Raw genomic sequence first — 15,000 nt, 5'->3', positions numbered from 1 at the left:
GGGGGGTTCTGAATAGCCCCTGCCATGGTCACATGACCGCAGATGGTCGTAGTGCGGGGTCACATGCTCACCTATACAGAGAACCACTGGCACCTGACTGACTGAATAGGGGGTTGGGTTTATGGGGGGGAAACTACTACTCTAGCGAGTTGAGCCTGCTGGAACAGTCATCAAACAGCCAAATAACAGCTTGGCTGGCGAAAAACCCGAGGCTGGCCATATGTGCTTTTGCTAACTGCTTTATTATTCTGGGGGGGAATGGGCAGGAAATGACTGTATGGAAACGAGCCTATATCTGGAATGCCGTCTCAAAACCAAACGACAGACACTTGGAAAAGCACTTGTTTTGACTTGTTACTAGGCATAAACTACACACACACATATATTGCTCTATCCATTGTAACAAAATCTATACTCATACGGTCAAGAAGAGCCAGGGGACTAATCACAGGCAATAATTCAATTAAAACGAGGTAATTGAAATGTAAATCAATAAGCTATGCATTGAACCCAGTCTGGTGGAAGTAATGTTTTGCCCAGAGAATTGACACGCCATGCCAGCTTATCTGTTTCTGAGCTCATACATACAGACACAGAGACGCACACACACACACACACACCAACACACATACACACACACACACACACACACACACACACACACAAACTGCCGCTGCAGGCTTCCTTCCACTGATGGAAGTAATACTTATTTCCTCTTTTATAAAACACTTTGACAGATGGGCTTGATAGAAAGGGAAAGCCAGAGCAAGCGAGAGCAAGAGAGAGAGTGAGCGAGAGAAATTCTGTCCATTTGTAATCTGCCCAGAAACAAGCAATGGTAAAGAACTGGAGCAGCCGCGGTGTAGTGGGCAGTGAGGCTTAAAGCTTGCGGTCGCCTCACATCATTACAGCTTCTTTTTTTGAGTCCATTTACATCGACATACAGTCCATCAAAGCGGAAACACACCAATCTCCGGTCACCCTCAATCTTAAAATCTCTGGACTTAAACCCATAGGACGGACCCTTTTCTGCCCAAGCAGCTTATAGGGATAGCACCACACTGCCTACATTTTAAGCATGAGTGGAGCCCTTGATGAGGATCAAATCCTCAACACGGGACACGCATCAAACGTCGAGCCTGGCTTCTCCCGAACCTCTACCCTGAGACTCCAGTGGTTTCCCGTAGTGACGGCGGGTGTGTTGCGTCAACAATCGTCCCATTTCACAAGGTTCGAGTGCCAGACTGATGGATGATTGTTAAGTTCAATAAACAATACCAAAGGCTGTGAGGAGCCCCCCCCCCCCCCTAACCGCCCCACACACACACACACACCCCCACTGTTCCTCCCCCCCCCCCACTGGGTAGCCCTATTGCGCAGTAGACTTGGAACTCATCTGGATGTGTAGTGGGGATGCTGACCCAGATTCAACACGGGAGACGGGAGCACGGGGCTTGTAACATAAACGTCGACAGGGGTGGTGATTCATAGCCGGCCGCATGTGTGGGCCGATGTGAAGGGAACTCCTGATTTGCTGTACAGAATGAGTTTCTCTTTTAAGCTTTTATAAAAAAAGGCACTTGCAACATTGATAATGCCTTCTCCCTCCATCTCCTTGTCCTCCTCCTCTCTCTCTCTCCACTTCCTCCTACTCTCTCCTCCTCCTCCTCCTCCTCCTTCTCCTCCTCCTCCCACCTAACCCGTGGAACAGACAGAACCAGCGCCAGAAGGATGTTTAGTCTGGGTCGGAGATCCACGGAGCCCACAGAGAGACCACTCCGGCGTGCGGGTTAAAAAACACAGCACACCGTAGGCCGAAGAATGCATACGGCGCACACAGTCACTCCTCCCTCAGCGAGGGGGTTAAGGAGGTTCAAACCACGTCATGCCTCGTCAGGGTCCCAACAGTGGGCCCAATCACCACCGCCGCCGCCGCCAGCCACACACACACACTCGACCCGCCACTGAGAAAAACTAAGTGGGACGCATTAAGAAGACGGTAGGCCTGACCGGTACCGTCGTCGTAGCAACCCCGCTGAAGCCACGCTCGGCGGCGTAGATAATACAGGCGAGGACAACTTGATGCACAGTGTGTGCGTGTGTGTGCACATGCGTCTGTGTGCAGTTCTTCGGAGAAGTGAACTGGACGAGATGTGCTCGTTCTGAGTGGAAGAGGAAGAGAGATCTGAACAATGAACAAGGTCTCACACGCACACTTTACATCTTGATTTGGATTTGATAAATAAGTACATATCATGGCAAAATCCAAATTTGCCTAAAAGGAAGTAATAAGTCTCAGTCCATTTTGTACATTAAGGGTAAAGGTGACACCTGCGCCACCAGATAAAGAGGCTACCAATTAGTGCTGATATAGAGCAGTACTTTGTGAAGCGTTTGGTCCTTTTCTTAGGTAGTCTCTGCAGATCTGCAGGCCTCGCACACACATTTTATGTACATGACCTAAGCTACCAAAGATCAGGGCAATGACTTTACATGAGTAGCCATAGGTGTTTAAAGCATTATTTAAGGGTTGGTATTTTAACAATTTTGACGCATAGCAGGTGTCCATGTAAGCGTCACACACACACACACACACACACACACACACACACACACACACACACACACCCACCCAGAGTAAACCAGCTGACTGGAGGGGGAATAAGGTAGCCGGGGTGGTGCAGCTGTGCAGTGTGCGTAGCAGGGCCATTGGAGACTGGGCAGACAAGCATTCCTAAAACACGGATTAGTTTGCACGTGCACAACTGCCTTTTAATCGGCTACACTGACAAAAGCTTTGCTCAGGATGGGGGGGGGGGGGGGGGGGTGAGAGAGTGAGAGGGTGAGGGAAAGGATAAAGGATGCCTTTAGTTGGGCTCGCCAGTCACATTCGGATAGGCTTCTTTGCCCCAAAACTAATGTTCCTTCCCAGTCCCTATCTCTTCATTCATCCACCGCCCCTTTAATCTTGATGTTGCCCCCCAGAGTAGCTCATCTCCGCCCACCTACATTTTCCCACCATCCCCCGTCTCTATCCACTGGCCTTCGGCATGGATTGACCCACAGGGTGAGGAGAGAAGCTTTGGATTAAAATGTCCAGTATGGCCTGGATCCTAAACAGGCTCGGCTGCAGAAACCCTATGGAGCCTCAGGACAGATGTTTCACCATCCTGACCACAGCCTCCCCCCAAGGCACCGCACTGTATCCATAGAGGACTCCTGCATTCAGTGAGGGGACTTGGGGCCATGGGAATGGTGCATCAGAGTTTTAATATTTTCCATTGACGGATAATTGATCTTCACACCGAGACGGAAATAGAAACGACCTTAATCCAAATAAACGGAAGTCACTCTGCTTCTCACTCTACGTAATTCCAGATGATTCCCGTGCAATAGCCCACACTGGGCTGCATGATGAGCCTGTTTGCCCAACAGTCATCACTGAGAGTGCGGTAGTTAGCGTGAGCTGGCAAGTGCGGGGATTGGCGCACTGCTAACCTCAAGGGGGCGCCGTGATTGGTCAGAAGCGAGCAGTGTTTACCCGGCTCTACGGCTATAAATAGCGCCGTCGTCAAAGGGGAATGATTGAGTCCGTTCCCTCTGCTTTCTGTGTTTTCCCCCCCCCCCCCCGTTGTGTTTTATTTCTCTTGCCCTGACAAGTGATCCATGTCTCTGTCCATGGCTGTCTTCTCCCCTTCCAGGGCGGTTGCCTGCGTGAGATGCCGCTTGACGCACGACGACAGTCCTGCGGAACATTCCATCCTGGAACAAACTGTAACAGTGGACGTTCTGCCTGACGCGGGCTCATCCACCAGCGCCCGCGCTGCTCTGCTGTTGATGGGCCATGGCCGACATACAAAACACGTAATAAACACTGGGTTGGGAGTCATTGGGATGTAATGTTCGGAGGCAGGAACGCCGTGTGTTTTCCCGTTCACTCGCACATCTACGTCAGATCGACATGGCTTAGTACAGGTTGTACTGCAGCAGATAATTGGGAAGGAGAATACAATGTGAGCTTCTCGTCTTCTTGGGACGATCCACTTGGCACTGTGCTCGGTACACACGCTTCCCAAGCTCTGCTTTCGTCTCGGCTAACATCTGAACAGGATAAGTTCAGGTGTAACTTTGTCCTGGTACAGTCGTAGGCTCAGATTACAGTGCTACTTGTTTTTTACGTTGTACTTCTTGCGGTGGGAACTCTTCAAAACTTCAAAACTGACATTCAGCACAGGCTAAAAGATAAGATTAGCAGCTTTTGAGTTTGTCAACATCAGAAAGAAGGCTGCCACGCGTCCATTTAACGATGCAATTCCTTGAATGGCTTAACTGATGTCCCCCCACCAGATAGGTAGGAAGAGATTGAGGGCGCATGAGAGCTCAGAGGTGGAAGAAGAAGCCTCCATCTCAGCACCTAATCTCTCCTGGATGGCGTCTCCACTACACTGATTCCACTGTGTCAGCATGTCTTGTCTCCTTGCAGTCTATGGAGGTGGTGCGGGGGAGTGAGGATGTGAGCTGAAAATACCCACAATCTTCACGTTCAAAAGTCATTCGCCACCTAATTTAAAGGTATGCACACCTCTTAAGAACAGGGCTAGTATATATGGACTAGGCTCATTTTCGTTATCAATTCCAGCAAATGTTTTAAATGACAAACACGTCAATGGGGGGGATGTAATCAAAGGAAATGCTATCCTTAGCGCTTTTACGTCAACAACGGCTCAATGATAGAGTAGACAACGTTATCGGCCACAGCCATTATGTCTGACAGACAGCTGGCGCGGCCCCGAATAGGTATGGTAGGTATGACAAAACAACGGTGTATTTATAAACAGGGCGGCCATGCTAACTAAGCACTCCCGCAAGCCTGGATTAGGCTAGTTTGACACACAAGGCTGTTGTGACTTTGGTGTGTTTGACCTAGTCCTTAACGCTAAGTCCCCTTCCACTTTGTCCGGACAGCGGCCTCCGTTAAAACACGAGCTAACCTAGGCTAGTCTTGCTACGGGACAGCTGGTGGCAGAGGTAGGCGTGCCCCAGCACGTGTGCACGTTTGCTCCACGTGCGACAATCCGGGCTGGACGACACCAAACATCGAGCCCCCTAAGCTGCTGTCGTGGGCCAAGAAAAGCTTACAAGCTGTCACGTTGGGCAGGACAAACGACCCGACCCTGCAGCAGGGGGGCATGAGAATGGGCTGTTAGAGCTGGGAAGCCCGCGGGTGAGGCTCCTGCTGCTGCTGCTGCTGCTGCACTTTGGAGCTCTGGGAGAGCACCAGCTCACCACGGTAAGATGAAGCCCATGGTGGTTGGTCATGTGGTACAGCGTTTGCCACAAAAGCAGCGGTGGGGGGTGATGGCTTTGCAGTCGGCTGCTTGTTGCCATGGAAATGCATTGACTTAATATTAGTTTGCGTAAAGTGACAGCTACTACTTGCTGAACGCCTAGAAGAGAAGTAAAACCCACCATTGGGACATTAATGAGACTGCTTGCTAACAGCTCCGTAATTTGCCACCCCACGTACGAGAGACGCATTTGTGTATCAATTTAAAAGCAGTTACAGAAACAATTTATCTTATTTAGATTATATCATATTTGCCAGAAAGGCAATAAAGCAATGAAACCACAAAGTGCTTTATTGAAAGTGTTTACGTACTAGTCGACATGGATGTTATCTAATGCATGCCAATTGCCCATGATAGGGGTTTGTTTTACAGCCTGACCGGGTAATGACCGATCAAGCATTGGCTCCATTCGAGCAGACAGGTGGTGACATTTATCGTATATAGAGGATGGGTAAATAATGAAAAAAAAAAAGAAAGCGTCGCTGCTCCAGTGTCTCTCTCAAATGAGGCGTGGCGGTCTTCATCTGCCCGGTGACATGGAGCCTAAACAAACAGCAAGGGGCCCGCCGCTACAGGCCCCCCCCCCCTTCACCTGCCACCACAGAGCCACAGGCCTGCTGCTGCTGACAGCCATGACAAAGCTCCGGTCATATTCTGCAGGCAGCCGACGCCAAAAAACGACTCCGCAGCACATTGTGTACACAACTTCCCCTCTTTCGACCACGTGCAGGCGGGCGTGCGTGTGTGTGTACGTGCGGGCGGGCGTGCGTGTGTGCGTACGTGCGGGCGGGCGTGCGTGCGTGTGTGCGGGCGTGCGTGCGTGTGTGCGGGCGTGCGTGGGAGCCACCAACGCCTGGGAAACAGTGGCAGTGTGGACTTTTACGAGAAGCCTGTCCTTGATTAAAAGAAGGGTATTCAAATAAACAGGGGGTCGTGAAGGCAATGAGCAAAGGCCTAAAAGATACAGAAAACCTGGTCCAATCGCTGAGGACTTGTGTTATTGCTTAGCCGCAATTTAACAGCGGATCACACCAGCCCACACCAGACAGTAATTTAGGAGAGGCATCTCTCATAGACAAGTCTAGGACATGACAAAGATCTAAAGAGGTGAAAAACACAACATTATGTGGCAGGGCTGTTCTGTGCTCAGCGATATGGCTCCCAGCTCAGTAAAACATCTATATGTGTGCTGTTAAGCCCGGACTAAGGCAGAGTAATTTAGCACTGACATGTGGAAGTGAACCGAGGCCGTTAAGAACCACATGATCAAAGTAGGCAAAGACGGCGACGTTATCTGGTCAGGCTGCGCAGTTTGAGTATCTGGAATGTGTGTTTGTGTGTGTGTGTGTGTGTGTGTGTGTGTGTGTGTGTGTGTGTGTGTGTGTGATAAAGCTCATTTTTATCTGCGTCTTGCTGTCTACCACGAACTGTGCTGTGTGGCAGGGGTTATCAAGAGGGGGCCGCTGCAGGACAGCTGCAGGAGATGCCAGGGAATGATAGGTTGTTAAACAAGGGCCCGGGAAGGGCAGAGTGTAAAGAGGAAAAGAAAAGAAAGAGATGAAGAAGACAACGGTGGCAATTTGAAAGCACACCCCGCCCCCGTGTGTGTGTGTGTGTGTGTGTGTGTGTGTGTGTGTGTGTGTGTGTGAGTGAGTGAGTGAGTGAGTGAGTGAGTGAGTGAGTGAGTGAGTGAGTGAGTGTGTGTGTGTTGGAATGGAACTAGGCCTGCTCCTGTTAGAAGAGTGATGCCATAAGCCCTACACAGTTGAGTGCACAACTCTGTCAGATACATATAGCTCAGAGCGCAGCACGCGCTCACAAAGGCAATTGGATTAATCGTCGCCGAAAAACCCAGAGAAGGGGAGATTATACGAGATTTTGACTTTAAGTGTGCTCCCTAAAAAAAAATACAACGGATTGCCGTTTATATATTTTTTATTTCTTCCCTACGAGAGATTATGGTTTGCCAAACCCTCCTTAATGTGTTTGTGAAATAAAAATAACTGACAATATGTTCAGTTGATAAAAATTGACTGCCAACAGGACGCTGTGGCTCCCAATGTTTTCGCTGCGTGACAGAGAATGTTCTAGGCATGTTCCAGAGCAGGGACTCCCAAACGCGCTGCCAGGCTGCTCTAGTCGCACCACAGACCCCACATATATCCTGCATGGTCGTGGTGGTGGTGGCGTAGGTGGTAGTAGAGCGGAAGGGAGGGGGAAGACTGGGTTATCAGCAGAATGATTAGAGTGTGAGAGGGCTTATCTCAAACCTATCCTCAAAATCTGTCGAAACGTCAACACTGACGCGTCGATATTGGGTGATTGGTGCATCCTGCTGACTAGTCTCGTGGTTAATAAATGTCGTCACTGAAGTGTCAACGGTGGGTGATGGGTGCATCCTGCCGACTAGTCTCGTGGGTTAATGAATGTCGTCACTGCTGCTCTACCATGTTAAAAACCGACCGGTCGTATTCAAGTCGCTGCTCACGTCGCTACGTCACAACCGCGAGGCTAGGTAATAGTGTTTTATGACATCTCCCTCTCTCTCTCACACTCACTCACTTTCTTATAAGCAGGCTCTTCTAAAAAAGGCCTCAACGTGGAGCCATTGTGGGTTTTCACAAGCACTGACTACGTGTTTATTCGGCAGGACTTGAGAGTGGAACATGTAGAAAAAAAAAAACCCTGGTGCTATCTGCCGGCCCCAGCCGGTAGACCAGCTGGCCTTGTGTGGTGAGATGAGCACCACCACGATGACACATCAACCCTCCGCTATATTTAACCCACTGGACGCCTCTCTGTCCAATGTTCCCATTCTTTTAGGAGAGGCTGTCGTACTGGGAAGCGAGAGAGGCAGTGAGATACACAACTAGAAGAGGTGACGTGTAATAATAGGTGTGTCAAAAAACATCCTCTCGTTGTACCCACACCCTCAGCGATGATGAAACAGAGCCGTTCCTTGTATTTACCATACCCCTGGTGACGGTGGTTAACCCCTCGGTGAGTTTAGCCACGCTTATTTACAGTCGGCACAGCCCCGCATGGCTTGCATCTCCGAGTCTGCAGGTCCACAGTCTAAACATCTAAACACAGCCCAGCCCAATGTTGATGGTGAACTTGCAGTCTGATGAGGCCTCCCCAGAAAACAACGGCTTTCCTCTCTTGATAAGAGGCCAGGGTCAAACCATAAAAGCCAGGATACACCACAATTGTAACACAATGTGCTCATAATTACACTACAGATGCTATCTCTGCACGCCCAACTAGATCAGGCATCCAAGGTAACAGCAGCTCAGGTACTTGGATGTAGAATGTTTTTTTTCTTGCATGAATATAAAAACAATGTATGTAAAGTTGTGTCCCGGCTTTGGGTTTACATCAAACTGCGCGTAGAGGACAGACTTAAGAAAGCACATGTGCTTCAACTCCAGAGTGAGCTGTGGGTCAGCATCTTGATGGGGGAGGGATACAGTGACGTACCACAGGGGCGGTGGTATCAAACAGCAGCATATGGAGAGCTTTGTGCCTGTGTGTGCACGTGTATGCTGGGGGGCAAAGGGCTCCGAAACAGAAGGCAGGAAAGATATTATAGTGCGAGAAAGCAAGGTCCTTAGCCTCATAAAAGTCCTCTAAATCTGGTTTGTTATGACCGGGGCATAATGAAAACTGTGGAAAACCTCACGCAAGGACGGTTGAAATGAGAGCATTGGCAAAGGGTTTGTTCATGTGGCAGGACGTGGCTGGTGTTTCGGCACATGACGTGGCTGGTGTTTCGGCACAAGTCTGTGGCAAACTCACCTATTCTTCTCCAGCTCGTTGTGTGTTGACCTGCAGAAAGACAAATGAAAAGAGTAAATATATAATACAAAGAGCCAATGTAATGAACAGAATACACATTAGACATACTTTATGGGTAATCTACAGAGCTTTCTCCTCCTACATTACTATTAGCAGCAACATGACACACTGACTGACAGGCCAGCACAGTGGCTGCGAAACTGCTCGGGCAACTGATGCATTTGGACAGCATGTGTGTGCGTTTTACACACACACACACACACACACACACACACACACACACACACACACACACACACACACACACACACACACACACACACACACACACACACACACACACACACACACACACACACACACACACACACGCACAGCGAGAAAAGAGACCGGATGAAGGTTATTGGCATTTGAATGCGCAATCTACAAGTTCATTTGCACTTCTGGTGTGTGCAAATGAACGCATGTACACAGGCGAGTGCGCACGCACGCACACACACACACACACACACACACACACACACACACACACACACACACACACACACACACACACACACACACACACACACACACACACACACACACACACACACACACACGTGGCGGCCTGGGTTCAGCGCTGTGTTAATAATGTAGAGAGAATCAGCGGGTCTCTAAGAGGTTCTTTGTGAGGCAGCCCACTGAAAGGAGACAAGCCCTCCGCCTGATGCTCAAATGGCCAAGGTACACCACACACACACACACACACACACACACACACACACACACACACACACACACACACACACACACACACACACACACACACACACACACACACACACACACACACACACACTCTTGCTCTGGGTGCATGAGAAGGGGTCATCGTGAAAGCCACACATCTATAATTTTGTGACCATTAGTATTGTTTTATACATTTAGCCCCTCCGCCCATTCTCCGTTTGCATCTTTGTTATCCTAGGCTGAGAAAGAATTATTGCGTTCTTCATTTGGACGACAAAAGAATACATAATGCTGCTGAGGTTTCAAACCAAATTTAAATGTGTGTATGTTTGTGCATGTGCGTGTGCGTGTGTGTTTCCACGTTTTAGGGGTGGCGGTGATAAGGAGTCAAGTGTTTAATTATTTACATCAATAAAAATACCAGATGCCATTTGTAACCATTAGCATACCCTTCTCGCCACCCAGTAGGCTGTGTGAGACAAAGTGTGAAAACATGTAGATTACATTTTACACGACAAGGTGGCTGGCCAGGTCGACTTGGTAAAATAGCTGCAAATAACATATCTCACATTAAGTGTGTACTGTGTTATATATTTATTTGGAACTGAACCACTTCTGGGTGCTCACACACACCTGCCCTTTGGCAGTTTATAAATCACCCATTTTATGGTCCGATAAAGGAAATGGATTGGACTGTGAATTTGGAAAGCAAAATGTAATCTTGATTAACTTAACCCAATCAACTGGTTCATCCTATATGATTATTTCACCCCCACCTCCCCCTCCCCCCACACACACACACATGTACAGCCCTGCAGCGGAGAGAATGTACAGCCACACGCAGAGAGATCAATCTAAGTCGATCTACGTTCCTGTAGGCACTCATGGTCATAAAAACCCCAGTCCCATGCAAGCCTTCTATATCAGCAATCATCATGCCTGCAACTCAATCACACGCATGTGCATTTCAGTGGGGGGGGACCTGACGCAAGCCCACACACCAACACAATGCTTTCTTCTGTTTTCACACACACACACACACACACACACACACACACACACACACACACACACACACACACACACACACACACACACACACACACACACACACACACACACACACACACACACACGTCAGATAAGGTCCAAAAGATAAGGACACCATTGCTGTGAGTGGTCGGTGAAAGAGGATGTAGAGTAGGATAAACCCATCACCTTAAGCCTCAACATGCCACAATGGAGGTGGCCTTACCTGGAACATGCCCGGACCTATATCTGATAATGACTGTTGCCATGCAGAACTATGGAGTGTGCCTCGCTTGTGATGACTAATGCTTGGTTCCTGTTTTGCACCATTCCTTTGCAACATGAATATTGAATAGCGTTTCGTTTTGGTTTCTTTCTTCTTTTAAGGAAGGGAAAGGCGGAGTTTCATGTACGTTGACGTCCTCACATCAAATGAAGAAACCAGGGAAAGCCTCACCAACGGCTGTTCCGCATATCTCAACACAGCTTGCACAACTATTATAGGTGACAAGTCACGTTGAGTGGCAAAGCGAAACCCATTCCTTCTTTAAGACCATGATAGCTGATAATTTGCAATAAATTACACTAAAACGCTTATCCCCAATGTCGAACCAAATATTTACATTTAGAACCATAAGTGTGTCGTTCTAAATAATCTAACACGTCCCAGATGATTGAACTACGGTCGAGCAATAGACTAACCCGTGTTCACCTTGGTCGCCTGCAAACAACACATCCATAAATAGAAACCTCTCCATTTAGGGAGAGTGATCAAACTATCCCTCCAATCTATAGTGTAAAGTACACGTCACTTGACTTAAAAAAAAAAAAATCTCTAGTCGCATTGTAATATAAATGATTGTTTAAAGATCGATATATCTTAAAGTAGGCCTAACAATGTGTCTGGCGTCAAACTATAACTTGAAAGGTAATGTTACACTGTTTGCCAATGTACCTTTTAACCCGGTCCCTAACCCCCGCAACTGCAGAGTAGGTTTGACAATCAGCTGATGAAAGGCTCGCTGATGTTGACACTCTACCCTCCCCCAAGTCATTACAATATCTGTTTGAATGGCCACTACACTCTCAACATGCTTTTTTCTGATTATTGGGAGGCGACCCACACTTTTATCCAAACACTGTATTTCTCACAAACCGACATTCGTGAGTTTACGAGAAAGCTTCGCTGATTACCAACCATCCCAATAATAACGCATTGACGTCTCCTCACATGTCATCGGGGCTGAATATGGGGCTGAATCGTTTCATTGACACGGCGACGAAACGTCCCTTTTGAGAGACGAGAGAGAGCTCCACAACAACACACATAACAGATTTATTCCTTACCTATTGTGATTATTGTTGAACTTCTTCGTTCGGAATTTCCTCTGCCGTTGATAGGTTTCGGTCTCGTCGGAGGGAAACGCCGATGCATACCCGTGTTCACATTCTGTTAAAAACAAAACACTAGAGTTAGATCAACGCTTGCAGCTCCACGGAGGGTGCCACGTCAATCATCTCACGCATCGGCCTACATCACAGTACAATCCACACTTGTGACATTTACATGGTTGTCGAATCCATAGTGATAGGATTGGTGAACATGTCACTCACTTAAAATGTGACACACACACACACACACACACACACACACACACACACACACACACACACACACACACACACACACACACACACACACACACACACACACACACACCATGAACACATCTGACATATGTCACCCCCCTTACCCCTTTCTCTCCTGTCTAGATAGTCTGCTGCTTCTAACAACCGCTGGACGTTCAACAACTGGATGGCCGTCATTCTACAATGCAGGGCTGCTGGTTCACCGGCGGTCTTTTCCCCTGTCCCTTGAGTTCCTTAGTTGGTGCTGATATTCAACCGACCAGAAAAAGGTCCGATCTTCTGTTCACACGGAAGATCTATTATAAAAACGTGTTGTTCAGCGGCTCTCGTTGATTCATTCACACAGCTTGGGTCGTGAGAAGATAGAAAAAGGTGTTTAAAGAACAGCAAGGCGACCAATTTTCTTGCAATGCCTTGTGTTTAAAAACTCAGCAACAAGCGTAGTAACGTTTATTTTTAGAAAAAAAACTATAGGAAACAGGATAAGAAATTGTAATAAAAAAAACGGGTATAAACATATATAAAATATCCCCGAGGGTGAAGAGCTAGAAAACGGCTCCTGCTTGTTTCCTTTCCTCCCCTGTTTGTTTACCTATCTCCACAGCTGAGGGGCGGAGCCAGGCGAGCACGTAGGCCGGTCTAACATGATGCATTGTGGGAGTCTGAGTCCCATTATAACAGAGCAATACTGGTATGAAGTGAAGTAAAATCTAAAGATTTGGATTAGAATACAGGGCCCTTGTTAATAAATTAACATATCCACCGTTTGAGGACACTGAGTAAGTATGACGTTTTTTTCAACATAGTGGCCTATAAGTTATAACAGCGCTTCAGCAAGGCAACCTATTGCAATAAAAAAAACATAACATTTAACAATTTCCTACTAGAATGATTCGGTGATATGTGGGTGTTATGTGATAGGACATCGCCATTCATTGCCTCAATCTGTCATTAATGACAGCATTTGACGGTGCCTATTGCAACTGTAATCCCCGTTGAAACTACAAATCCCACAATGCATCAGGACAGTGGGTTTGTGTTTGCGAGCCGAAGCCAGGCCCAGCAACACGTGACATCACTGGATGGCAGATAGTCGATTGGCGGAAGGCTTTGACGGGCACCAGGGGCAAAACCCCATACGGCCAATCACGAGAGCGCTTTGCGCCATGTGGAAGCAATGCGATACACCCACAACTACCAGGAAGCAAACAATCGCCAGTGAAAAAAAACCCGAGGCAACCACAACCTGCTGGCGAGAGATTCGCATGTCACACTTATATCCGTCTGATTTATTTGATTAGTAGGTGTTTCGCTCTGCAACAAAACTAGAAAATGAGCACACAGACACCGATAGTTTTGTAAGCCCTAGTGCAACAATGTATTATCACGAATCAAACGGTATGCTGGCTTTGATGATAACACGGACTTCATCCCATACAAGAAAAAAAAAAAACATCTCCATACGCAGATGTTAACATTTTATATTGCTACTGCGTGTCAGTCCGCTGCATGGATCCATCTCAACGTTTTCCATATCTAAAACAAGCGTTTGGGACGAACAATTCGAGTTACAAATAAGTATGCAGGTGTAGGCAATGACATCATCCATAATGGAGACTAGGGACTGGGGAGGCTGCAATGTGGTGGGTCCGATCTATCATATCGGATGCGATGCCAATATGTACACCCACACATTAAAACCATGCTGGACATTTTTTGACAGTAGGCATTGTAGTTAGCATTGTGTCGACCTTATGAATGTGCAGGTGCACGTCTACAACTACTACCATAGGCTTTTGTAGGAAATTAACATAAATCATGCGATGTGTTTGTAAACAAGCACTTATTTGAGCACTTGTGTTAGTCTAGCACTGACTCTAAGGAGCCCATTCACGTCGTAACAGGCAGTGGTGTTTAAAGTTGAATTAACTCAACCCTTTGTTGTCTGAGACACTTGACAATGAAAGTATTGTTTTCCATATAAAATAGAGGCAAAAGAGAAGAGCGGTCGCAAGAGAAAGAAACTCACTTCCATCCTTCTTTTCGGAGCTCTCAATAAAGCTCGCAGCTTCCAGTAAAACTTGTACATTTTTCAGGAAAGTATTGATCTGCTCCATCGGGGAGTCTGAGGAGTTGAAGACGTCATTGAAAGGGCAACTAGACATCTCGAAATCCTGCTGATCCATGGACGTTTCCGAATCAAAAAACACCTCTTCTGCCCTTAGGTCTCGTTTTTGCCTGCTACTTGTGGCCATTTTGGGACTAGTTTGTGAAGTTCTAGTGGTTATACAGAATAAACACTGAGGCGATCGGGCAGTAGAAGCTGCTCTGGATAGATAGGCTCTTGTGAATGCAGGATTCTACTGTGGACCAGTGTGTGGCCAATGTCTGTGGTGCTGCATGGGGAAATTAGAGTCCTCCCCTCGCTGTCTGAGGGATACCGCGC

General features: G+C 47.6%; 1 protein-coding gene across 1 annotated transcript in view; it reads right to left on the bottom strand.

Moving 5' to 3' along the window:
• The window catches only part of mxi1 (max interactor 1, dimerization protein), a 27,107-nt gene extending 12,223 nt beyond the window's left edge, over positions 1–14,884 (bottom strand). The window contains 3 exon segments of the mRNA XM_084465885.1: positions 9,147–9,176; positions 12,252–12,354; positions 14,584–14,884. Of these exon segments, the coding sequence (XP_084322011.1) occupies positions 9,147–9,176; positions 12,252–12,354; positions 14,584–14,809 (359 nt within the window). The 5' untranslated portion in view covers positions 14,810–14,884.
• Between the last annotated feature and the right edge of the window lie 116 nt (positions 14,885–15,000).

Source organism: Micromesistius poutassou (assembly GCF_964030765.1).
Source record: "Micromesistius poutassou genome assembly, chromosome: 3".
Classification (NCBI taxonomy): Eukaryota; Metazoa; Chordata; class Actinopteri; order Gadiformes; family Gadidae; genus Micromesistius; species Micromesistius poutassou.
This window is presented reverse-complemented; position numbering and strand designations above follow the sequence as displayed.